This window comes from Scyliorhinus torazame, chromosome 8, assembly GCF_047496885.1.
Source record: "Scyliorhinus torazame isolate Kashiwa2021f chromosome 8, sScyTor2.1, whole genome shotgun sequence".
NCBI lineage: Eukaryota > Metazoa > Chordata > Chondrichthyes > Carcharhiniformes > Scyliorhinidae > Scyliorhinus > Scyliorhinus torazame.
In genome coordinates, this window is record NC_092714.1 from 175,622,030 (window position 1) to 175,648,021 (window position 25,992).

At 53.6% G+C, this 25,992-nt stretch overlaps 1 protein-coding gene across 1 annotated transcript in view; it reads left to right on the plus strand.

Annotated features, from left to right (window-relative positions):
* Positions 1–551: 551 nt before the first annotated feature.
* Positions 552–25,992, plus strand: part of apcdd1l (adenomatosis polyposis coli down-regulated 1-like) — a 72,135-nt gene continuing 46,694 nt past the window's right edge. The window contains exon 1 of the mRNA XM_072515487.1: positions 552–788. Within this exon, the coding sequence (XP_072371588.1) occupies positions 614–788 (175 nt within the window). The 5' untranslated portion in view covers positions 552–613. The remainder of the gene's footprint in view (positions 789–25,992) is intronic.

Genomic DNA, 25,992 nt, shown 5'->3' on the forward strand with positions numbered 1-25,992 from the left:
GAGGGGGTCATCCAACCAGACTGTCTGCACCTCTTCCACACTTATGTTCACGGCCAACTGTCCCTGGAGAGGGAGCATGTGGTGTCCACAGCCACCATCGGGGCCCTCCGTGCCCAGTGGGCACCACAGGGGCTGTAGTACTTTATTGACCCTCTTAACCGCACTTTGATTTGATGTTTTTCAAGTTTCCATTGATTTTTGTTTCTTTTGGGCAGTGCCACTATCAGGAGAGACACAGCTGCCAAAGTGCGCCGATGCCAGTGAGTGATGCACAAGAAGTATCAACTGTGCAAACTTGTACATAAAGAGGATGAGCTTCTGTCCTGCTCTTCGTGAGAGGAGTGATGTGCACTGACTGTAGTGGGAGTGGCAGGTACTAACAAGGAGCAGGTATCTCCGCCCCTGTCCCCTCAGTTTGAATATTGTGACTGCTCTCAGTACATTCACAAGGCTGGTGTTTGGTGCCAGCACTCCCACTTCAACAACCCAGACAGAGATCTTTCGAGTCATTCACTTTGGAGAAAAGTACACTGTTCAGATCCTCTGTTTGATGTGGATCCAGTGACTGCACAATAATGGGTAGTTAACAGAGTGCTGCAACGCTCCACCTTCAATGATCATTGGCTCAGAGATCAGTACCTTACCAGGTCTCACTCTCTGCTGGATGTTAGGACGTGAAGCTGGTTCATTTCCATTGCTGGGAGTTCTTTCACTTCAAGAATTAGACATGCTTTTGGTGAGGTTTGTAAAGCTGACCCTGAGTGTGTGGATCATAGTGACATTTCCTGGTGAGTACTGACTGCTGCAACTAAGAGATGGGATTAGAGAGAGAGCGATGAGGGATGAACAGGGATATAGAGAGAGCGAGTGTTAGGTACCAGACAGAGTGAGGGTTGGGGAATGGAGAGAGAGGTGCGAATAGAGAGAGGGGAACAGAGAGAGAAGGGGGGAACAGAGAGAGGGAGAGAGGGAGGGAACGGAGAGAGTGGGAACAGGGAGAGCACGGGGGAAACAGAGAGAGAGCGTGGGGAACAGAGAGAGAGAGAGGGGCGAACAGAGAGAGAGGGGAACAGAGAGAGAGGAGGGAACAGGGACAGACGGGGTAACAGAGGGAGAGGCAGGAAACAGAGAGAAACAAAGAGAAGGGGAAACAGAGAGAGGGGGGGAAACGGAGAGAGGGGGAAACAGGGAGAGAGGGGTAACAGAGAGGAGAAACAGAGGGAGAAGCAGGAACAGAGAGAGAAGGGGAAACAGAGAGAGGGTGGATCAGAGAGAGGGTGGAAGACAGCAAGAGAGGGGCAGCAGAGGGAGAGAGGGTGAACAGCAAGAGGCAGGAGCAGAGGGAGAGGGGGAAACAGAGAGAGGGGGAAAACAGAGTGAGGGGGGAACAGAGGGGAAACTGAGAGAGAGGGGGAACAGAGAGAGAGAAAGGGGGAACAGGGAGAGAGGGGGGAACAGAGAGAAGGGAAACAGAGGGAGAGGGGGAACAGAGAGAGAGGGAACAGACAGAGGGGGAACAGAGAGAGAGAGGGGAACACAGAGACAGGTGGAACAGAGAAAGAGTGTGGAACAGGGATGATGTGTTGGGTGTTCTGGATCACAAACAGGTCACCAACACTGGAAGTGGTGCAACTCTATTTTATTATAAGGTTAACTATATTAACATACTTGAACTGTGGGTAAATGCAATACCAGCTTTTACTGTTGACCCTTGCCTAGTCCTAACCAGGTGATGCACTCAGCACATGGTGGATGTCTGTGTTGCAGGCTGTGAGCTCTGTGCTCCGAGCTGGCTGCTACTAGAATGAACGGGAACTCTCCTGTCCCCTGTCTTTATAGTGCGTGTGCTCTCACTGGTGATTGGCTGTGGTGTTGTGTATGCTGATTGGTCCCACTGCATGTCCATCAGTGTGTGTCTGTGTGTGTCTGCACCATAATATACTGGTATATATTATGACAAGGGAGACAGAGGGAAACAGACAGAAGGGAAAACAGAGAGGGGGAACAGAGAGAGGGGTAAACAGGAAGAGAGGGGGAACAGAGGAAGAGGCAGGAAGAGAGAGGGGGAACAGAGAGAAGTGAAAACAGAGTCGGGGGGGGGAACAGAGAGAGAGGGGAAACAGAGAGGGGGAACAGGGAGAGAGGGGGAACAGAGGAAGAGGCAGGAACAGAGAGAAAGGGAGGGAAACAGAGAGAAGGGAAAACAGAGAAGGGAAAACAGAAAAAGGGGGAACAGAGAGAGAGGGGGAACAGAGAGAGAGAATGGAAGATATGGTAAACCACAGTATTGCATTGTATTGCATTGTGTTGTGTTGTACATGCCTGGGCTTGTCCAGGCTGGCTCCACCTGTGGCTCCTCCCCTCGGGCTCATGTATAAAGGTGGCAAGTCTCCGCCTCCAACCCAGTTCAGGTCCAGAGGCCAGGAGGCTAGCTGTTTAGTGTATTAAAGCCTCAGTTACATTCATCACTCGTCATGTGCTTATTGAAGGCATATCAATTTAATACACTAAACTTTAAGATGAACTCAGCACTGAAGCCTGGAGCTGGACCCACTGGCAGCCGACGCCACAGAAACATTTGAGCACTGGCTAAGCTGCTTCGAAGTGTACCTCGGATCCTTCACCGAAGAATTCACAGACCTCCAGAAGAAGCAGATCCACCACGCATGGGTGAGCCCAAGAGTCTTTCTTCTCATCAGGGACGCCCCCTCATATGCGGACGCAATAATGCTACTGAAATCCGTTAACGAGGTGTATGCTAGGCACCTCCTCGCCACGAGATGGCAACACCCTGGGGAATCCCTTGCAGAATTCCTGCATGCCTTGCGTATACTCTGCCGGAACTGTGACTGCCGGGCGAAATCGGCTGCCCAGCACGCGGACCTTCTGATCAGGGACGCTTATATCGCGGGCATGAAATCAAACTACGTCCGCCAGCGATTACTAGAAGGGGGACACTCGGCCTCCCCGAGACACTACAACTCTCCAACTCGCTGGAGGTGGCCTCCCAGTACATGGATGCCAACACCTCTGACCGCACGGCACCCTCGTGGGCCTCGTGGGCGCAGCCATCAATCGACCCGGGTGCGACGCAAGCCTCTGCTGCACAGCGGCCTGCCAACGCCGGAGGCCCGAGGTGCTACTTCTGCGGCCAGAGTAATCACCCCAGACAATGCTGCCTGGCATGGAACGCAACTTGCAACGGCTGTGGGAAGAAGGGTCACTTTGCAAAAGCCTGCCAGGCCCGATCTCCCCCTAAAACGTCTAGGCCCAGCAGCACTGCCTGCTGCCTGTTGGGGCCACCTCGCCACCCGCCATGTGCGACTCGTGGGTGCCGCCATCTTCGCCGCCATCTTCAATTTCGGCCACCACGCTCGACTCGTGGGGGTCGCCATCCTGGGACCACGCCGCAGTCTCCTGGGAGCCCAACTCACCCGACCGTACACTGGCCGCCGCTACCTCCGACCGGCCTACCAACCGCCTTCCGAAGCTCGCCTCCCTCACGCTCGATCAGTCCCGACCGCACCACCTCGCGAAGTCTACGATGACCGTCCGGATTAACGGGCACGAGACGGCCTGCCTTTTCGACTCCGGGAGCACAGGCAGCTTCATACACCCAGATAAGGTAAGGCGCTGCTCCCTCCCAATCCTACCCGCAACCCAGAAAATCTCCCTGCCATCCGGATCCCACGCAGTAGAAATCCGGGGGGACTGTGTCACCACCCTTGCTGTACAAGGCGTTGAGTCCGCTAACTTCAAACTCTACGTCCTTCCCCATCTCTGCGCTGCCCTATTACTGGGGCTTGACTTCCAGTGCCACTTCCAGAGCCTTACCTTAAAGTTCGGCGGACCCCTGCCCCCCCTGACCGTCTGTAGCCTGCCTCTTAAGGTCGCTCCACCCTCGCTCTTCGCAAACCTCACCCCGGACTGCAAGCCCGTCGATACCAGAAGCAGACGATACAGTGCCCGGGACAGGACCTTTATCAGGTGGGAGGTCCAGCGACTCCTGCGAGAGGGGATCATTGAGGCTAGCAACAGCCCCTGGAGAGCCCAAGTGGTGGTCGTCAAGACTGGGGAGAAGCACCGGATGGTCATCGATTACAGCCAGACCATCAACCGGTACACGCAGCTCAATGCGTACCCCCTCCCCTGCATATCTGACATGGTCAATCAGATTGCGCAGTATCGAGTCTTCTCAAAGGTTGACTTGAAGTCCGTGTACCACCAGCTCCCTATCCGCCCGGAGGACCGCCAATACACTGCCTTCGAGGCAGATGGCCGCCACGACCACTTCCTCAAGGTCCCCTTAGGCATCACCAATGGGGTCTCGGTCTTCCGAAGAGAAATGGACCGAATGGTTGACCAGTACGGGCTGCGGGCCACGTTCCCATACTTAGACAATGTCACCATCTGGGGCCATGACCAGCAGGACCATGACGAGAACCTCTGGCACTTCCTCCACACCACTAAACTCCTGAACCTCACCTATAATAGAGAAAAATGCGTCTTCCGCACAACCTGCCTAGCCATCCTCGGCTACGTCATGGAACACGGAGTCCTGGGGCCCGACCCCGACCGCATGCGCCCCCTCCTGGAACTCCCCCTCCCCCACTGCCCCAAAACCCTGAAGAGATGCCTGGGGTTTTTCTCGTACTATGCCCAGTGGGTTCCTAATTATGCGGACAAGGCCCGTCCACTGATCAAATCCACCATTTTTCCCCTGACGGCCGAGGCCCGACTGGCCTTCAATCGCATCAAGGCAGATATTGCCAAAGCTGCGATGCACGCTGTGGACGAGTCCATCCCATCCCAGGTGGAGAGCGATGCGTCGGACTTTGCCCTGGCCGCTACACTCAACCAGGCAGACAGGCCTGTGGCTTTCTTCTCCCGTACCCTCCAGAGCTCCCGAATTCAACACTCCTCCATCGAAAAGGAAGCCCAAGCCATTGTAGAAGCTGTGCGACATTGGAGGCATTACCTGGCCGGCAGGCGATTCACTCTCCTCACTGACCAATGGTCGGTTGCCTTCATGTTCAATAACACGCAGCAGGGCAAGATCAAGAATGACAAGATTCTGAGGTGGAGGATCGAGCTCTCCACCTACAGCTATGATATATTGTATCGACCTGGGAAGCTCAATGAGCCCCCAGATGCCCTATCCCGCGGTACATGTGCCAGCGAACAGGTAGACCGATTCCGGGCCCTCCACAATGACCTCTGTCACCCGGGGTCACCTGTTTTTTTCACTTCATCAAGGCTCGCAACCTGCCTTACTCCATCGAGGAGGTCAAGTCCGTGACCAGGGACTGCCAGGTCTGCGCGGAGTGCAAACCGCACTTCTATCGGCCAGACAGAGCACACCTGTTAAAGGCCTCCCGCCCCTTTGAGCGCCTCAGCATCGATTTCAAAGGGCCCCTCCCCTCCACTGACCATAATGTGTACTTCCTCAACATCGTTGACGAGAACTCAGGATTCCCTTTTACCAACCCGTGCCCTGACATGACCTCTGCCTCTGCCATCAAGGCCCTGCACGATCTTTTCACCCTGTCCGGGTACCCCGCCTACATCCACAGTGATCGGGGCTCCTCCTTCATGAGCGATGAGTTGCGTCAGTTCCTGCTCAGCAAGGGCATCGCCTCCAGTAGAACGACAAGCTATAACCCCCGGGGAAACGGACAGTGGAGAGGGAGAACGCGAGGGTCTGGAAGGCCGTCCTCCTGGCCCCCACGGTCTAGAAGTCTCCCAGTCTCCCGCTGGCAGGAGGTCCTCTCCGACGCGCTCCACTCCATCCGGTCGCTCCTGTGTACAGCCACCAACGGGACTCCTCACGAGCGTATGTTTGCCTACCCAGGAAATCCATCTCCGGGGACTCGCTTCCGTCTTGGCTGACAGGCCCAGGGCCCGTCCTTCTCCGGAAGCATGCGAGGAGCCATAAAACCAACCCCCTCGTTGAGAAAGTCCTGCTCCTCCATGCCAATCCACAATATGCCTACGTGGCACACCAGGACGGGCGACAGGACACCGTCTCCCTTCGGGATTTGGCACCTGTAGATTCCCCAGCGACCATCACCACCACCCCCGACCCTACACCGTCTTCCCCCACCTCTCCTCACCTACCTCATGAACTAGCACCCGCAGGCCCACTGGCGACAATCACCATCACCCCTGCCTATACACCACCCCCCCCCCCCCCCCCCCCCCCCCCCACCTTCACAGACTCAACATCTGGGTGAAGAAGAAGACAACACGCTCCCGGACACGCAGGTCTCGACACCGGTGCCCACACCACAGCCGGGACTGAGGCGATCACGGCAGAAGGTAAAGGCCCCGACAAACTTGACCTTTCAGACCACTTCACCTCCGCCGGACTCTTTTTTAAAACAGGGGGTGAATGTGGTAAACCACGGTATTGCATTGTATTGCATTGTGTTGTGTTGTACATGCCTGGGCTTGTCCAGGCTGGCTCCACCTGTGGCTCCTCCCCTCGGGCTCATGTATAAAGGTGGCAAGTCTCTGCCTCTGATCCAGTTCAGGTCAGAGGCCAGGAGGGTTGCTGTTTAGTGTATTAAAGCCTCAGTTACATTCATCACTCATCGTGTGTTATTGAAGACATATCAGAAGAGAGCGAGAGAGAGGGTGGAACAGAGAGAGAGGGTGGAATAGAGAGAGAGGGAGGAACAGAGATAGAGGGGGGACATGGAGAGAGGAGAAGTGGAACACAGAGATAGAGGGGCAACAGAGGGAGAGGAACTGGGAGAGAGAGGGTAACGGAGAGGATGGAACAGAGCAAGAGAGAGAGAAAGAGCAAGAGAGAGAAGCATAGAGAGAGAAGGGGGAACAGATAGAGAGGAGGACAGGGAGAGAGGGGGTACATGAGAGAGAAGGGGGAACAGAGAGAGAGTGAGGAAACAGAGAGGGGGAAAGAGAGAGGGAGAACAGAGAAAGAGAGAGGTGGGAACAGTAAGAGAGGGGGAAACAGAGAGGGGGATCAGAGAGAGAGGGTAGAATAAAGAGAGCAGGAGAAAAGACAGGGGGAAAGAGAGAGAGTGGAACAGAGAGAGGGGTGAAACAAAGAGAGAGAGGGGGCTGGAACAGAGAGAGAGACAGGGGAACCAGAAAGAGGGTGGAACAGAGGGAGAGGGTGGAAGAAAGAGGGGTAGAACAGAGAGAGGGGGGGACAGAGAGAGAGGGTGGAACACAGAGAGATGGGAGGTAGAACACAGAGAGAGGGGCAACAGAGGGAGAGAGGGATGAACAGGGAGATAAAGGGGGAATTGGGAGAATGAGGGGGAACAGGGAGAGGGGGGAGCAGAGAGAGAGAGGGGGGGAACAGAGAGACAGGGCGAACAGAGAGAGGTGGGGGGACAGAGAGAGAGGGGGAACAGAGAGCGAGGGGGAACAGAGAGAGAGGGGGGAACAGAGAGAGAGGGGGAATTGGGAGAATGAGGGGGAACAGGGAGAGAGGGGAGCAGAGAGAAGGGAAAACACAGAGAGAGGGGGAACAGAGAGAGAGGGGGAACAGAGAGAGAGAGGGGGGAACAGAGAGAGAGTGGGGAACAGAGAGAGAGAGGGCGAACTGAGAGAGAGGGGGGAACAGAGAGAGGGGGAATAGAGAGAGAGGGGGGAACAGAGAGAGAGGGGGAACAGAGAGAGAGGGAGGAAGAGAGAGAGGGTGGAAGAGAGAGAGAGGGGGGAAAACAGAGAGAGAGAAGGTGGAACAGAGAGAGAGGGGGAGACATAGGGAGAGGAGAGTGATACACCATCAATAACACACACCGAGTGATGAACGTAACTGAGGCTTTAATACACTAAACAGCAAGCCTCCTGCCTCTGGACCCGAACTGGGTTGGAGGCGGAGACTTGCCACCTTTATACATAAGCCCGAGGGGAGGAGCCACAGCCTGGACAAGCCCAGGCATGCACAAGCATGCACAACACAATACAATACATATAATGCAATAATGTGGTTTACCACAGAGAGGTGGAACACAGAGATAGAGGGTCAACAGAGGGAGAGAGAGAGGAACAGGGAGAGAGAGGGGGACTAGGGGAGAGGGGGGTAAAAGAGAGGGTAGAACAGAGCGAGAGCGTAAAAGAGAGAGAGCGAAACATAGAGATAAGTGGGACAGGGAGAGGGAGGGAACAATAAAAGAGAAGGGGGAACGTAGAGAGAGGAGGAAACAGAGAGAGGGGGGAGGAGAGAGAGGGGGAACAGAGAAAGAGAGAGGTGGGAACAGGCATAGAGGGGGAACATATAGAGAGAGTTGTGGTAGTCACCACTAGCAGTATTATATGTATTACGGTAAGGCCCGTATAGTAGAGGTACATGGGTAAATCCCTGCCTGCTGGCTCCGCCCAGTAGGTGGGGTATAAATGTGTGTGCTCGCCGGTGCTGCAGCCATTCTGGTTCCAGCTACAGGAGGCACAACACCTTTGCTCAATAAAGCCTCGATTATTCCACTACTCTTGTCTTTGTGGTAATTGATAGTGCATCAATTTATTGAGCAAAGATTTTTAATATGATGGATCTCCGCATCAAGCCTGAATGCCTGCAGCTGAGCCCACAAGCAGCCAACGCTACGTCCACTTTTGACCACTGGCTAGCCTGCTTCGAAAGCTACCTCCGAACATCCACTGAGGAATCCTCGGACGCGCAGAAGCTCCAAGTCCTTGATTCACGGGTGAGCCCTGACATTTCTCCTCTCATCTGAGATGCGCCCACTTACTCAGACGCGATGGAGCTGCTGAAGGGACATTACGTTCGGCCAGTCAACCAACTATACGCCAGGCACCTCCTGTCCACGAGACAGCAACTCCCCGGTGAGTCTCTGGACGATTTCTGGCGTGCCCTGCACATCCTGGGGAGGAACTGTGACTGCCAGGCAGTTTCGGCAGTCCAGCACACAGAGCTTTTTATCCGAGACGCCTTTGTTATGGGCATGAGGTGTGCGTACGTCCGCCAGCGCCTACTGGAAGGGAGTACGCTTGATCTTGCGGGAACTAGGCAGCTCGCTAACCCGTTAGAAGTGGCCTCCCATAATGTCCAGTCGTACACCCCCGACCACGCAGCACCCTCGTGGTCACCAGCTGCCGACTCCAGTTCACCGCAAGCCTGCGCCTCGCGGCAGCCAGCTAACCCTGGGGGGCCCAAGTGCTATTTTTGCGGGCAGCACAAACACCCCTGGCAGCGCTGCCCAGCGTGGAGCGCGACCTGCAATGGATGTGGAAAGAATTGACATTTTGTTCCTGTTTGCCAGGCCCGGTCGGTCGCCGCTGTTTCCAGGCCCGGTGTTCCTACACCCCCACGTGCGACCCAGGGGCGCCGCCATTTTCCTCCTCGCAAGCCACGTGCGGCCTGTGGGCGCCGCCATCTTTGATGTCACTCGCCATGTGCGCCCCATGGGCGACGCCATCTTCGGTGCCATTTTGGACGCCGCCTCAGGACCCCTGCTCGTCTGGCCGTTCATCGCCTGCCACTACCTCCACCACCACTGACCATCCCGGGACCTCCCAGCATCTACCGTAGCTCGCCTCGATCACCTTGGATCAGTCCCGGCCCCGCAACCTCGTGACCCGCAACAACGACGGTGAAAATCGATGGGCACGAGACAACCTGCCTTTTTGACTCCGGGAGCACAGAGAGCTTCATCCACCCCACGACGGTAAGGCGCTGTTCCCTCGCGGTACACCCTGTCACCCAGAAAATCTCCCTGGCCTCCGGATCCCATTCCATGGAAATCCAGGGGTACTGCATCGCAACCCTCACCATCCAGGGCGTAGAGTTCAGCAACTTCCGGCTCTACGTCCTCCCCAACCTCTGCGCTGCCCTGTTACTCGGCCTGGACTTCCAGTGCCACCTCCAAAGCTTAACCTTAAAATTCATCAGACCCCTACCACCCCCTCACCGTATGCAGCCTCACGACCCTTAATGTCAATCCACCTTCCCTGATTGCGAACCTCACCCCGGATTGCAAACCCGTCGCCACCAGGAGCAGACGGTACAGTGCTCAGGACAGGACCTTCATCAGGTCGGAGGTCCAACGGCTTCTGCGGGATGGGATTATCGACGCCAGCAACAGCCCCTGCAGAGCTCAAGTGGTGGTTGTGAAGACTGGGGAGAAGCACAGGATGGTCATTGACTACAGTCCGACCATCAATCGGTACACGCAGCTCGACGCGTACCCCCTCCCACGCATATCTGACATGGTCAATCAGATTGCGCAGTATCGAGTCTTTTCCACAGTGGACTTGAAGTCCGCCTACCACCAGCTCCCTATCCACCCGGAGGACCACCAATACACTGCGTTCGAAGCAGATGGCCGTCGCTATCACTTCCTTAGGGTTCCCTTCGGTGTCACTAATGGGGTTTTGGTCTTCCAACGTGAGATGGACCGAATGGTTGACCGGTATGGACTGCGGGCCACCTTCCCGTACCTGGATAACGTCACCATCTGCGGCCACGATCAGCAGGACCACGACCCTAACCTCCAAAAATTCCTCCAGACCGCCAAACTCCTTAACCTCACGTACAATGAGGAGAAATGCGTGTTCCGCACCAACCGCTTCACCATCCTTGGCTATGTCGTGGAAAATGGAGTTCTGGGGCCCGACCCCGACCGCATGCGCCCCCTCATGGAACTCCCCCACTGCCCCAAGGCCCTGAAACGATGCCTGGGGTTTTTCTCCTACCTATGCCCAGTGGGTCCCTAATTATGCAGACAAGGCCCGCCCACTCCTTCAGTCCACAGTTTTCCCCCTGACGGCTGAGGTCCGCCAGGCCTTCAGCCGTATCAAGGCAGACATCGCCAAGGCCACGATGTACGTGGTCGACGAGTCCCTCCACTTTCAGGTCGAGAGCGATGCATCGGACGTAGCTCTGGCTGCCACCCTCAACCAGGCGGGCAGGCCCGTGGCCTTCTTTTCCCGCACCCTCCATGCCTCCGTAATTCGGCACTCCTCTGTCGAAAAGGAGGCCCAAGCCATTGTGGAAGCTGTGCGACATTGGAGGCATTACCTTGCCGGCAGGATTTTCACTCTCCTCACTGACCAACGGTCGGTTGCCTTCATGTTCAATAACACACAGCGGGGCAAGATCAAAAAAGACGAGACCTTGAGGTGGAGGATCGAGCTCTCCGCCTATAATTACGAGATTTTGTATCACCCGGGAAGCTCAGCGAGCCCCCTGACGTCCTATACCGCAGTACATGTGCCAGCGCACAAGTGGACCGACTCCGGGCTCTCCACTATGACCTCTGCCACCCAGGGGTCACCTGGCTCTTCCATTTCATCAATGCCCGCATCCGGCCCTACTCCATTGAGGAGGTCAGGACTGTCACCAGAGACTGCCATGTCTGCGCAGAGTGCAAGCCGCACTTCTACCTGCCGGATAGAGCGCACCTGGTGAAGGCCTCCCGCCCCTTTGAGCGGCTCAGCATGGACTTCAAAGGGCCCCTCCCCTCCACTGACCGCATCATGTACTTTCTGAACATGGTCGATGAGTACTCACGGTTCCCTTTCGCCATCCCATGCCTCGATATGACTTCTGCCACGGTCAATAAAGCCCTCCACAGCATCTTCCCCACCTACGTCCACAGCGATCGGGGATCCTCATTCATGAGTGATGAGCTGCATCAGTTCCTGCTCAGCAAGGGCATCGCCTCGAGCAGGACAACCAGCTACAACCCCCAGGGAAATGGACAGTGGAGAGGGAGAACGGGACGGTCTGGAAGGCCCTCCTGCTGGCGCTGCGGTCTAAAAATCTCCCGGTCTCCCGCTGGCAGGAGGTCCTCCCCGATGCGCTCCACTCCATCCGATCGCTCCTCTGCACCGCGACTAATGAGACCCCCCACGAACGTGTGTTTGCCTTCCCCAGGAAGTCCACCTCTGGGGTCTCGCTCCCAATATGGCTGACAGTTCCTGGACCCGTCCTCCTTCGCAAGCATTTGCGGACCCATAAGTCGGACCCTTTAGTCGAAAGAGTCCACCTCCTACACGCGAACCCGCAGTACGCCTACGTGGCACACCCCGACGGGCGCCAGGACACAGTTTCCCTCCGGGATCTGACACCCGCTGGGTCCTCACCCACGGCCCCCAACCTGACACCGCCCCCCACCCCCCCCGGTTGCCTCATTCACCCCTGCGCCACTCACCCTCCCCCCAGCGAACCTCACCGCAGCTCCCACCCCAGAAGTATCCGTCCTCCCATTGATTCCACTCAGGGGTGACGAAGATGAGGACAACACGCTCCCGGAGTCGCAGGTGACCAAGTCGGTGTCCACATCACCACCAGGACTGAGGCGATCGCAGAGGAGGGTCAAGGCCCCCGACAGACAGAACTTGTAATCCTTTTTTCCACCACCCCTGCCGGACTCTTTTTTTAACAGGGGGTGAATGTGGTAGTCACCACTAGCAGTATTATATGTATTACGGTAAGACACGTATAATAGAGGTCCATGGGTAAATCCCTGCCCGCTGGCCCCGCCCAGTAGGCGGTGTATAAATATGTGTGCTCTCCTGTGCTGCAGCCATTCTGGTTCCAGCTACAGGAGGCACAACATCTTTGCTCAATAAAGCCTCGATTATTCCACTACTCTCGTCTTTGTGGTAATTGATAGTGCATCAAGGGTGGAATAGAGAGGGGAGGAGAACAGAGAGAGAGAGTGGAACAGAGAGAGGGGTGAAACAAACAGAGAGAGGGGGCTGGAATGGAGAGAGGGGGGACAGATAGGGTGGAATAGAGAGAGGAGGAGAACAGACAGAGAGGGAGGACAGAGAGAGAGAGGGTGGAACCACAGAGCAAGGGGGGTGGAACACAGAGAGTGGGGCAACAGAGGGAGAGAGGGAGGGAGAGGGAGGGGGAACAGGGAGTGGGGGAACAGGAGAGAGGGGAACAGAGAGGGGGGAACAGAGAGAGGGAGGTAACAGAAAGGGAAGGAGAACATTGAACAGAGAGAGAGAAGGGGGAACAGCGCGGGGGGAACAGAGAGAGAGGGGGGAACAGAGAAAGAGAAGGGGAACAGAGAGGGGGAACAGAGGGAGTGAAGGGGAAAAATAGAGACAGAGAGAGTGATGCACAATCAATTGCACAGAGACGAGAGTTGAATACAACTGAGGCTTTATTACTCTAAGATGTGTGGCCTCCTACAGCAGCTGGCGAAATGGCTGCTGTATAGGGAGCACACATATTAATACTCCGCCTACTGGGCGGAGCCAGCAGGCAGGGGCTACCACCGTACCTGTAGTACAAGGTCTTACAACACATCTTCTAATATGTACAACAGTGGTGATTACCACATTCACCCCCTGTTAAAATTGAGTCCGGCGGGGGTGGCGGAGAACTATATACAGAGCAAGTTTAATATCCAGAAGCGAAAAAATATATATCTCTTTCTGAAGTCCAGTACAAGGTGGTTTGATAGTCCCTAACCAATTATAGATTTAGCCGGTCCGGGGCCTTGATGTGGTGTTGGGAGCGACGCAGTGGTGGCGGCGATTCCGCTGTTGGTCTGGTCCTTGGTGACTCCGGGAGCGTGCCTCCAATGCCGCACAGCTTCAATGATGACTTGGGCCTCTTTTTCGATGGAGGAATGCCGAATTTCGGAGGCATGAAGGGTTCTTGAAAAGAATGCCACGGGCCTGCCTGTCTGATTGAGCGTGGCGGCTAGGGCGACATCTGATGCGTCGCTCTCCACTTGAAAGGGCAGCGTCTCGTCTACTGCGTGCATCCCAGCCTTGGCAATATCGGCTCAAATACGGTTCAAGACATGTTGAGCCTCGGCCGTCAGGGGAAAAAGAGTGGACTGGATGAGTGGGCGGGCCTTGTCTGCATAGTTTGGGACCCACTGGGCGTAGTATGAAAAGAACCCCAGGCATCGTTTGAGGGACTTGGGGCAGTGGGGAAGGGGGAGCTCCATGAGGGGGCGCATGCGGTCAGGATCAGGCCCCAGAACTCCGTTTTGGACCACATAGCCGAGGATGGCTATGCGGTTCGTGCTGAATATGCACTTCTCCTTGTTATAGGTGAGGTTTAGGAGAGTGGTGGTGTGGAGAAATTTGGCAAGGTTGGCATCGTGGTCCTGCTGATCGTGGCCGCAGATGGTGACATTGTCTAGGTACGGGAAGATGGCCCGCAACCCGTACTGGTCGACCATTCTGTCCATCTTCCATTGGAAAACCGAGACCCCGTTGGTGATGCCGAAGGGAACCCTGAGAAAATGATAAAGGCGGCCATCTGCCTCGAAGGCAGTGTATGGGCGGTCCGCCTTACAGATGGGGAGCTGGTGGTAGGCGGATTTGAGATCTACTGTTGAGGTAAGACCCGGTACTGTGCAATCTGATTGACCATATCAGATATGCGTGGGAGGGGGAAGGCGTCGAGCTGTGTGTACCTATTGATGGTCTGGCTGTAGTCCACGACCATTCTGTGTTTCTCCCCAGCTTTCACCACTACCACTTGGGCTCTCCAGGGGCTGTTGCTGGCCTCGATGATGCCTTCCCGAAGCAGCCGCTGGATCTTGGACCTGATGAAGGTCCTGTCCTGGGCGCTGTACCGTCTGCTCCTGGTGGCGACGGGTTTGCAATCCGGGGTTAGATTTGCGAATAGGGAAGGTGGGTCGACCTTTAAGGTCGCAAAGCCGCATACAGTAAGGGGTGGTAGGGGCCCGCCAATTTTCAAGGTTAGGCTCTGGAGGTTACACTGGAAGTCCAGGCTGAGTAGTAGGGCAGCGTAGAGGTTGGGAAGGTCGTAGAGGCGGAAGCTGCTGAATTCTATGCCCTGGACCATGAGTGTGACTATACAGTACCCCCGGATCGCCACGGACTGGGATCCGGAGGCCAGGGAGATTCTTTGATTGGCGGGGTGTACCACAAGGGAGCAGCGCCTTACCGTATCTGGATGGATGAAGTTTTCGGTGCTCCCGGAGTCCAGCAGGCAAGAGGTCTCGTGCCCATCGATCTTGGGTCTGGTGCAGGCCTGATGTAAGCTTTGAAACAAGCTGGCCAGTGTTGAAAGTCCTTTTTGGCGTTGCTTGATTGCGGATCCAGCTGCAGGCGATTCGGCTTGATGCGGAGGTCCATCTTCTGAAAATCTTAGAGTAATAAATTGATGCACGATCAATTGCACAGAGACGAGAGTTGAATACAACTGAGGCTTTATTACTCTAAGATGTGTAGCCTCCCACAGCAGCTGGCGAAATGGCTGCTGTATAGGGAGCACATATATTTATACTCCGCCTACTGGGCAGAACCAGCAGGCAGGGACTACCACCTTACCTGTAGTACAGGGTCTTACCACACATCTTCTAATATGTACAACAGTGATGATTACCACAGAGAGAGAAGGGAACAGAGAGAGATATGGGAACAGAGAGAGAGAGGGGAACAGAAAGAGAGAGATGGAAAGAGGGGGGAACAGAGAGAGAAGGGGCAACATAGAGAGAGGAAGGAAAATAGAGGGGGGAACAGAGACAGAGTGATGGGGAGTAGCAAGAGAGACGGGAAGCAAAGAGACATGGGGACAACAGAGAGGGGGGAACAGAGAGAGAGGGGGGAACAGAGAGAGAGGGGGGAACAGAGAGAGAAAGAGAGAGGGAAACAGAAGGAGAAGGGGGAACGGAGAGAGAGGGGGGTGGAACAGAGAGAGAAGGGGGAAACACAGAGAGAGGTTGGAACAGCGAGAGGGTTAGAACAGAGAGGGGAGAACAGAGAGAGAGGGTGGAACAGAGAGAGAGGGGAGGTGGAACATAGAGAGAGAGGGGCAGAGGGAGAGAGAGGGGAACAGGGAGAGAGTGGGGAACAGAGAGAGGGTGGAACACAGAGAGAGGAGAGGTGGAACACAGAGAAGGAGGGGCAACAGAGGGAGAGAGGGGGGAAGAGGGAGATGAGGGAACACAGAGAGGGGGAACACAGTGATATGTTATGTAATTTGGAATATCACAAGCTCCCACTTGATGCAGTTTTGAGTAAAAGATGCTCCAGACTTTGAAGTGAGTTCAATGTGTTTCATTGAACTATTAGCACAGTTCTCAATGAGTTTGACTCTCTGCTAATCTAAATGTAGTAACTCAGTCCAACTGAACCAGCCTTGCTCTAAGCCACGTGCTGGGGTGTGATGCTGAGGATACACCCTGTCTCACTCTGTAGATGTTGGTCTGGGGAAAGAGGCGGGATTTGAGTGCCTCATCCCTTTTATAGTGAGATACCACCCCTGAGTGTTCTGACTGCTCATTAGTCGTGTCTTATTCTACGTGTTCATTAGCTGGATTTTTGCATATCATGACACAGAGTGGGGGAAACAGAGAGAGAGGGCGGAACACAGAGAGAGGAGAGATGGAACACAGAAAGAGAGGGGCAACAGAGGGAGAGGGGGGGGGAACAAGGAGAGGAGGAAACACGGAGGAGGGAACAGAGAGAGGGGGAACATAGAAACAGTGAGAGAGAAGGGGGGAACAGAGAGAGAGAGAGTGGGAACAGAGAGAGAGAGGGGGGGAACAGAGAGAGAGAAGGGGATAGAGAGGGGGGGGGACAGAGAAAGAGAAGGGTAAACAGAGAGAAAGGGGAACAGGGAGAGAAGGGGGAATATAGAGACAGAGAAGGAGAAGGGGGAACAGAGAGAGAGGGGAAGAGACAGACAGAGAGGGGGGAACAGAGAGAGAGTGGGAACAGAGAGAGGGGTGTGTGGTGTTGGGTGCTCTGGTGCACAGATGAGCCAACACAGTTGTATGTGGTACAACTCTATTTTATTTTAACTCTTATAATACAGTTCGTTCTGGATACTCTGCATGTGCTGTCTCCCTGAGTGTGTCGTGTAGTAGGTCTGTCCTGGTCCTCCTCTGCAGCTAATACTCACCACCGGGGGTCGTGTCTGTGCTTTTATATCTTTCTGTCATTGGTTGTGGTGTTGTGTGTTCTGATTTGTCTGTTGGTGTGTCTTTCATGATGTGTGTGTTTGAATATCATGACATCCCCCCTTTTTACAAGGATATGTGCCTGCGTGGTTATAAATATAATTGTGTCGTGAGTGCATCTAAGAGTATGTGTGTGTGTTGTGTACAGCGTGTGTATATGACGTAACTATTTACATGGGGCGATGTCGGGTGCGTCACACTAACAAGGTTGTACCATAACAAAATATGGATGCGAGAGAAAAAAAAACTTGAACAGTGGTCCGGTCAGACGATATCTGGAACAATAAACAACAACAGGTTATAATACAGAAGTGTTTGACTTTTTGAACGTATGAACAGCGTATTAAGTCCAGTCTAATGGGTGACCGCCTCAAGAATGGGCTGGTCCTCAAGCCGGTTCAGCTGTGGAGATTTGGGGTCACACTGGTTCACCTTGGACTGTTGGAGGTGATGCTGTTGCCGAAGTCTCTACTTTACCATTTGTTGTACTTCGTGCAGTGCTTGGTTTTTCATTCGTGCAAATATAACATTCAACATCTTTGTTAGTGTTGCCTTGGCTGTGGTTTGGTTCTGGTGGCGATGGAAGGGGCATGATCCGTGGCATCTCCATGAAGTCATCCTTGGGAACCAGTGGAGGATCCGGCGTGTGCGTACGGTTCAGTTGCGAGCGTGGAAGGCGGCGCAAAGCTCGCTGATTGCGCCTACGCACCAATCCATCCGCCCTGCATGCCAGGAACAAGGTGGAGTCTTTTTTCTTTTTATGTTTGTGGTGGACGGCATCTTGTAGCCGATGGGTCGTTGCCATCGAAGTAGCACCATCACTAATATCATGCAAGGCGATGACTGTGCCAGATGTGGAAGTTGGCCGAGACCGTGCACGCTGGTTCCGGCCACCTGCTGTGCCGGAAGGGCGACTCCGCAGAGAAACGTCGAAGCATGTCGCCTTGGAGAGAGAATTGTTGCTCGCATCAACGTCTGGCGATGGCGCGAATTGGTGTGTCCATCTTGGACCGCCGGTGCTGGTTGCCACTGCCGACCCAGTGGGACTGCCACGCGCTCCATTCCCTGTTGCCGTGGCATCCGCCGTCACCCTGAGCGTGCCATCACCGAGGCCGCGACACCGCCCGTCCGGAGCAAGGTCTGGCGTGCGCGAATCAGAGTCGGCGCTTGGCTGCTCCCCATCTGGAGTCCGGTCTGCCTTCCGTCGATGCCCCCCATCCGGAGTCCCAACAGGTTCACTGGAGGCAGCCGAGATTCCCTGAAGCTGCACTTTTGGAGTCGGAACATGCAGGAATGCACCAACCAGTGGAGAGGCTCGAGCCATCGAGGGTGGAAGCGGTGCGCCGCCACCGCAGTCGTCAGTGGTCCCACCGTGATCGTCGAGTGCCTCGGTACGCACTAGGCGAGGTCTGTCACCTTGCACCTTTTGCATGGGAAGTGGGATGCTGTCGTCACTCATCTCACATCCCGTCGATAGATCCTCATTAGCAGCTTGCTGTTCACTAGGGTTGGGTAAATTGTCAGAGTTTTCATCTGGTGGTGCACACCATGTCGGTGGACTGTCATTGTCTTGCCGTTGTCCTTCATTTGGGCTTTTCTTCTTTGGAATTTTAAATCTTCCCCCAGACCTTGCAGAACCTTGTTTATTACCCCCAAATTCTCCCATATGTATGGTCTCGAATATAGGATCCAATGTTTCTATCGACATTGTACTATTTTCCAAAGAACATTCCGTTTCACTTTTCTTCTCAGGTACCTCATATGTATCTTTGTCTAATGTACATGCCTTCATGGTCTCTGGGTCTGATTTTGCTGGGACTGGCATGGTCACAGTCTCTCTTTTACTGTTCTCAATTGCCCACATTATACTCCCCATACATAACTGCTTAATCACTGGGGTTAGTGTGGTACAATGGATAATCGGGTCGACCTTATCTGCATCTTCACCATTAGTGGAAAGCACACTTGGTTCACTTGAAACTGCTGTGGGTTTTAAATTCGTTATCTGGCTACTCGATGTCGGTGTCCTCAGGATTCTTGCTCCAATGTTCTGCTCAATAATCAGTGGAGTGTGTATAGGTTCAATGCAATTAATGTTCCCCTCAAGGTTTGCAGAGTCATTACTGACTAACTGCTGGTCTCCGAAGTTGGGACTTTGCGGCGTTGTGTTGAATGGAGACATTTGTCCCTGCTGTAGATATGATTCAGGTTGTGTTATTTCCATTACCTGAGGATCAATGTCTTGTCCATTTTTTCGATCCGTACTAAAACACTGGCAATTCTCAGTCTGCTCCTTGCAAGTTAAACATTCAATTAATTTCTTTAGCAAATCCTCAGCATCCTTCTGTGGCCGTGCAGCATTATTAATCTCTGTTCGGCTATAATGATCCTGAAGGTCAGCGCATAAACCTTTTTTCTTCGGGCTTGGACGAGGCGATTCCTTTGGCTTGTCTTCAGTTGGGCTTGAACAGTCTTCAGCGCTGTGCCCTTCATTGTAGCATGAGAGACCGTCATGGTCATGCTGCTGTGTAGTGGAGCATGGTAGGCTGTTATAGCTTTCTTGCTGTTCACGTGAGCATGGCAGACTTGCATCGTCTGCCGCTGGTTGGTCAGGAGAGGTTGCTAGACCCTCATGGTCTTGTTCCTGCAAGGACTGCACATTGGAGTCTTGCATTGCTTCTATCGTGGAGGCTGTCCACGAGCTCGCTGTGAAGGCTTGTGACACTGGAATCACTTCTTGTTCGTGCAAGGACTGCGCTCTGGAGTCTTGCATGTCTTCTTTCATAGAGTCAGGAACGTTGAGCGGGACGTGGACCACGCTCTGTGTGGCAGCAGGGCGCTCTCCGTGTGCTTGCAGCGCTCCCTGTCTGTTAATGTCAGGCTGCAGCATCATCCGGTACTGATAAGTTGGGACGTCATATCTGCTGGATTGAAGATCCTCAAATCCGAAAAATGAATCCGCATCTGCGTCGGATTCAATGTGGGGGCCGCCAATGTGCAACACGAAAGGTTCGTCCGAGTCATAGTCGTATAGGACCACGGAGCTATCATTGGGCTCGCGAGGTCCGGAAACACTGTAAAGATCATCATCGAAGTATTCGAGGTCGGAATCATCGGCTTGTGCGTAGGTAACTGCTTGTCGGAGGGTTCTTCGGAGGTCAAATTCATCTCCTGGGTCAATTTGCGGCAATGTGCTGTCATTCCAGGTGAGGGAAGGTTGTTTTACAGCTTTAACAGATTTTTGTTTTTTTGATTTGGGACGTTTCCCTTTTAAATTGGATTTGGGACGTTTCCCCTTTAAATTGGTGCAGTCTGGGGCCTCTGACATCCTGACGCTCGGTATGTAGCACGTAGGAAGCGACTGCGCATGCTCAGATCGCTGTTCCTTTACCGATGGCCGTTTTCTTGACTGCGCATGCGCAGCATCTCGCGCATGCGCAAACGAAACTTTAGGTTCTGCGCACTGCTCGCGCAACTGTGCTAGCGTGATACCTTTAGCAAGATGGCCGCCGACCTCGACCCAGCCCTCTCTCAGGCCCGGGATTTCGGCCTCTGGGAATTCGGGCTCCGGGATCCCAGCCACGAGGTGAGTACTGCAGCTTTTCTTACCTTTACTTGCCGATTGGATTGCGTTTTCTTCACAGTACTTGGAGAATTTGTCCAGGACTGCCTGGTAATCATACCTTTGCTGCCTCCTGAAGAACCTGAACCTTGTGAATATTTCTCTTGCCCTTGCACCGGCGATGGTGAGGAGAAATTCAACTTTTTCGCTATCATCCAGGTCTTGGAGTTCAGCCGCCACCAGGAACAATTCGAACACTTGCCGAATCGTCGCCAGTTTTCGCGGAGATCGCCGTAGCACTGGAGCGGCTGCGGAACCGGGAGCTCTATCATTTTGCCTGTACACTGCTGGTTGTCTCTGTACACTGAGGTATGCCGGCAGGTATCGATCCACTCCTGTACCATGTGGTGTTGGGTGCTCTGGTGCACAGATGAGCCAACACAGTTGTATGTGGTACAACTCTATTTTATTTTAACTCTTATAATACAGTTCGTTCTGGATACTCTGCACATGCTGTCTCCCTGAGTGTGTCGTGTAGTAGGTCTGTCCTGGTCCTGCTCTGCAGCTAATACTCACCACCGGGGGTCATGTCTGTGCTTTTATATCTTTCTGTCATTGTTTGTGGTGTTGTGTGTTCTGATTTGTCTGTTGGTGTGTCTATCATGATGTGTGTGTTTGAATATCATGACAGGGGGGAAACAGAGAGAGAGGGGGGAGAACAGAGAAAGAAAGGGGGGAGAACAGAGAGAGAAAGGGGAGAACAGAGAGAGAGAGGGGAGAACTGAGAGAGAGCGATAGAGGGGGGGACAGAGAGAAAAGGGAGAACAGAGAGAGCGAGGGGGGAACAGAGAGAGAGAGAGAGAGAGATGGGAGAACAGAGATAGAGAGGGGAGAGACGGACAGAGAGAGAGAGTGGGAACAGAGAGAGAGTGTGGGGGAACAGAGAGAAAGAGACGGGAGAACAGAGAGAAAGAGAGGGGAGAACAGAGAGAGAGAGAGAGGGGAGAACAGAGAGAGAGAGGGGGGAGAACAGAGAGAGATAAGAGAACAGAGAGAGAGAGGGGGAACAGAGAGAGAGAGGGGAGAACAGAGAGAGAGAGAGAGGGGAGAACCGAGAGAGGGAGGAACAGAGAGAAGAGGGGGAACAGAGAGAGAGGGGAAGAGACAGAGAGAGGGGAACAGAGAGAGAGGGGAAGAGACAGAGAGAGAGGGGGGAACAGAGAGGGGGGGAAACAGAGAGAGAGTGGGAACAGAGAGGGGGGGAACAGAGAGAGAGGGAGCAAGGGGAGAACAGAGAGAGAGAGGGGAGAACAGAGAGAGAGAGGGGAGAACCGAGAGAGGGGGGAACAGAGAGAGAGCAATAGAGAGTGGGGGACAGAGAGAAAAGAGGGAACAGAGAGGACGAGGGGAGAACAGAGACAGAGAGAGAGTGGGAACAGAGAGAGAGGGGGGAACAGAGAGAAAGAGAGGGGAGAACAGAGAGAGATAGGAGAACAGAGAGAGGGGGGAACAGAGAGAGGGGGTAACAGAGGGAGAAGGGGGAACAGAAAAATGGGAACAGAGAGAGAGGGGGAACAGTGAGAGGGGGGGAAAGAGAGAGGAAACAGATAGAAGGCGGCCGGTGCAGAGAGAGGGGGGTACAGAGAGAGAGAGCAGGGTGAACAGAGAGATAGTGGGGTGTAGTGATTGCATGGTTGTGTTGTAATTCACCGACTGATCACTAGGAGTCTCATTAGTACATCACCGGCGACAGCCTCGCTCGATGGAAATTTGCAAGCCGACATAGATGACATCATCGCAGTACCACAGCGTGTTCGATGGAATGGGCACGCTCCCATACCGATACAAAACCCTGCTCAAGCCGAACGCCACCCATGTAATTCATGTACCTCGCCGGGTGCCGGCACTCCTCAAGGATCGTCTGAAGAAGCAATTACAGGACCTCCAAGACCAGGGCATCATATCAAAGGTTACAGAGCCCACAGACTGGGTCAGCTCCATGGTCTGCGTCAAGAAGCCGTCAGGGGAGCTTCGCATTTGCATTGACCCTCAGGATCTAAACCGCAATATCATGAGGGAGCATTACCCAATATCAAAACGAGAAGAGTTGACCAGTGAGATGGCTCATGCCAAATTCTTTACTAAGCTCGACGCCTCCAAAGGTTTTTGACAAATACAACTGGACGCATCCAGTCGCAAGTTGTGCACGTTAACACCCCGTTTGGCCGCTACTGCTACAACCGGATGCCTTTTGGCATCATATCTGCCTCCGAAGTATTTCATCGCATCATGGAACAGATGATGGAGGGCATCGAGGGGGTGAGAGTGTACGATGACAATGTCATTATCTGGTCCACAATGCCCCAGGAACACATCGCTCGCCTCAAGAAGGTATTCCAAAGAATCCATGTACATGGTCTTCAGCTCAACAGGGCCAAGTGCTCATTTGGTCAATCGGAGATCAAATTCCTAGGTGACCACATCTCGCGGCAGGGTGTGCGGCCAGACGCCGACAAGGGCTCGCCGATCAACACCATGAAGACCCCGGAGGACAAAAAGACGGTCCTGCGCTTTCTCGGAATGGTCAACGTCCTCGGGAAATTAATTCCCAATATGGCATCCCACACCACGGCCCTCCGCCATCTCGTCAAGAAGTCAACGGAATTCCAGTGGCTGCCCACACATGACGAGGAATGGCGCGAGCTGAAAGCAAAACTCACGACAGCCCCAGTCCTAGCGATCTTCGACTCAACCAAGGAAACCAAGATATCAACTGAGGCAAGCCAGGACGGCATTGGGGCGGTGCTCCTTCAGCGGGATGACTCCGTGTCCTGGGCTGCAGTGGCTTATGCCTCCAGAGCCATGACGCCCACTGAGCAATGGTACGCTCAGATTGAGAAGGTGTGTCTGGGCCTCCTAACAGGAATAGTCAAGTTCTACGACTATGTTTATGGCTTGCCGAAATTCACGGTAGAGACGGACCACAGGCCTCTAGTCCACATAATCCAGAAGGATGTAAACGACATGACACCTCGGTTACAGCGTATTCTTCTAAAGCTACGCCGCTACGAATTCGAACTGGTCTACACGCCAGGTAAAGAGCTGATCGTTGCAGATGCCCTGTCCAGGGCCATTACCACACCGCATGAACAAAGTGACTTCATCTGCCACATAGAAGCCCAAGTGCAGTTGTGTGCCTCGCACCTTCCGGCCTCCGACGAACGGGTGGTCCAGATTTGTGAGGATCCTCTGCTGCAGCGCGTGATGCAGCACCTCAGCAATGGCTGGCAGGAGGGACAATGTCCCCAGTTCTATAACGTAAAAGACGACCTGACGGTGGTGGAGGGAATTCTACTGAAACTCGTCAGAATCATCATTCCTCAGAGTATGCGTGCTATGGTGCTGGGCCAACTGCACGAGGGTCACCTTGGGGTTGAGAAATGCCGACGCAGAGCTCGGGAGGCGGTCTATTGGCTGGGCACCAGCCAGGACATTGCCGACACAGTCCTCAATTGCCCTACCTATCAGAAGTTTCAGCCAGCTCAACCCAAAGAAACACTGCAACAGCACGAGATTGTGACCTCTCCGTGGTGCAAAGTCAGTGTAGACCTTTTTCACGCCAAGGGGCGTGACTACATACTCCTGGTCGACTACTTCTCCAGTTACCCAGAAGTAGTGAAACTGTCCGACCTCACGTCGAAGGCGATAATCAAAGCCTGCAAAGAAACGTTTGCCAGGCACGGGATACCGCTCACGGTAATGAGCGACAACGGTCCTTGCTTTTACAGCCAGGAATGGTCAGACTTTGCACAGTCCTACAACTTCAGTCATGTTACCTCCAGCCCCCAACCCGCAGTCAAACGGGAAGGCCGAGAAAGGGGTCCACATTGTAAAGCTGTGCAAAGCTGCAGACTCAGGCTCCGATTTTAACCTGACGATGCTGGCATACAGGGCAACCCCACTGTCCACTGGGTTGTCTCCAGCGCAGATGCTCATGAATCGCACTCTGAGGACCACAGTTCCAGCCATCCACGTTCCCGACTTGACCACCTCACAGTCCTACAGAAAATGCAGCTGTCACGGGCCCAACAGAAAGCCACGTACGATGTCCATGTCACGGATCTGCCCGAGCTGGCCCCAACTGATCTTGTTCGCGTACAGTTGCCTGAGGGTGGCTGGTCAGCCACAGCTGTTGTGCTCAAACAAGTGGCCCCAAGATCATTCCTTGTCCACAAGGCTGATGGCTCCCTGCTACGGCGCAACAGATGGGCACTGCGAAGAGTTCCACGCCCGCTACCTGACTGGTGTGCCCCGCCACCTACGATGCCTCTTCCGGACATACCCGACCACGAGGCCACCGATCTACCAGCAATCCTGCCGGTCCACGCGCCCACCGCGATGCCAGCGATCCCACCTCTCCAAGCACAGGCGGCTCCTAATCCGCCTCTGCGGCGATCAACAAGAATTTGTCGCCCACCACAAAGACTAAATCTATAGACTGAGCTTTTGTACATTTTTGTGACTTCACCAATTGGACCTCTGTAAATATCGTTTTGTTTGCCATGTATCTGCACTATCACAACCTTCCTATGTATATACGTTCGTTTAGACATCTTTCTGTATATGGTCAGGTACATATATATATATATATATATATATTTATAAGCATCCACACCTTAGTATTTATTTTTTTTAAAAGGGGAGATGCCATAATATCCACACATGTATTTGTGATATAATATATAAGATCCAATACGGTTTTATTGAACGATAGAACTAACATACATATTTAACTGTGGGTCGACACTATACTCAACTGACTGGAGACCTTGTACTAGCCTGACCAGACTCATGAGCTACCGCATGGTGTTTGCACTGTGCTAGCTCGTGGACTCTGACTGTCTCAGTGGCTGGGTCCCGAGAGAGCGGGAAACCTAGTGCCCTCTGGCTTTATAGTAGTGGTGTCCTGTCTGGTGATTGGCTGCACTGTGCTGTGTGCTTACTGGTCATCCTGTGTGTCAATCACTGCCTGTCTGCACTTCATTATATACATGCGTGGATATTATGACAACGGACTCTTGAAATCCAGAGAAAACTTTCACTACAACACGATGGATGACAAATCTACATCAGAATCAAGTGACAGATAGTTCAGCAGTTCCTGAGCATGAGAATGTCGTGGAGAACATTGAATCTACAAGTTCTGAGCAGCAAGGTCAAACTTTGAGATCATCAATCAGAGTCAGAAGAAAATCTGATCGACTCAATTTGTAGATTCAGACTATTTGTACATACGATGCTCGCTGTTCTTGTATGCATATATAAAAATATATTTATATATATATATATTTGTTAAAATATTTTAAAATAAATGAGTGTCACGGTAACATAGTGGGTAGCACTGTTGCTTCACAGCTCCAGGGTCCCAGGTTCGATTCCCAGCTTGAGTCACTGTCTGTGTGGAGTCTGCACATTCTCCCCGTGTGTGTGTGGGTTTCCTCCGGGTGCTCCGGTTCCCTCCCACAA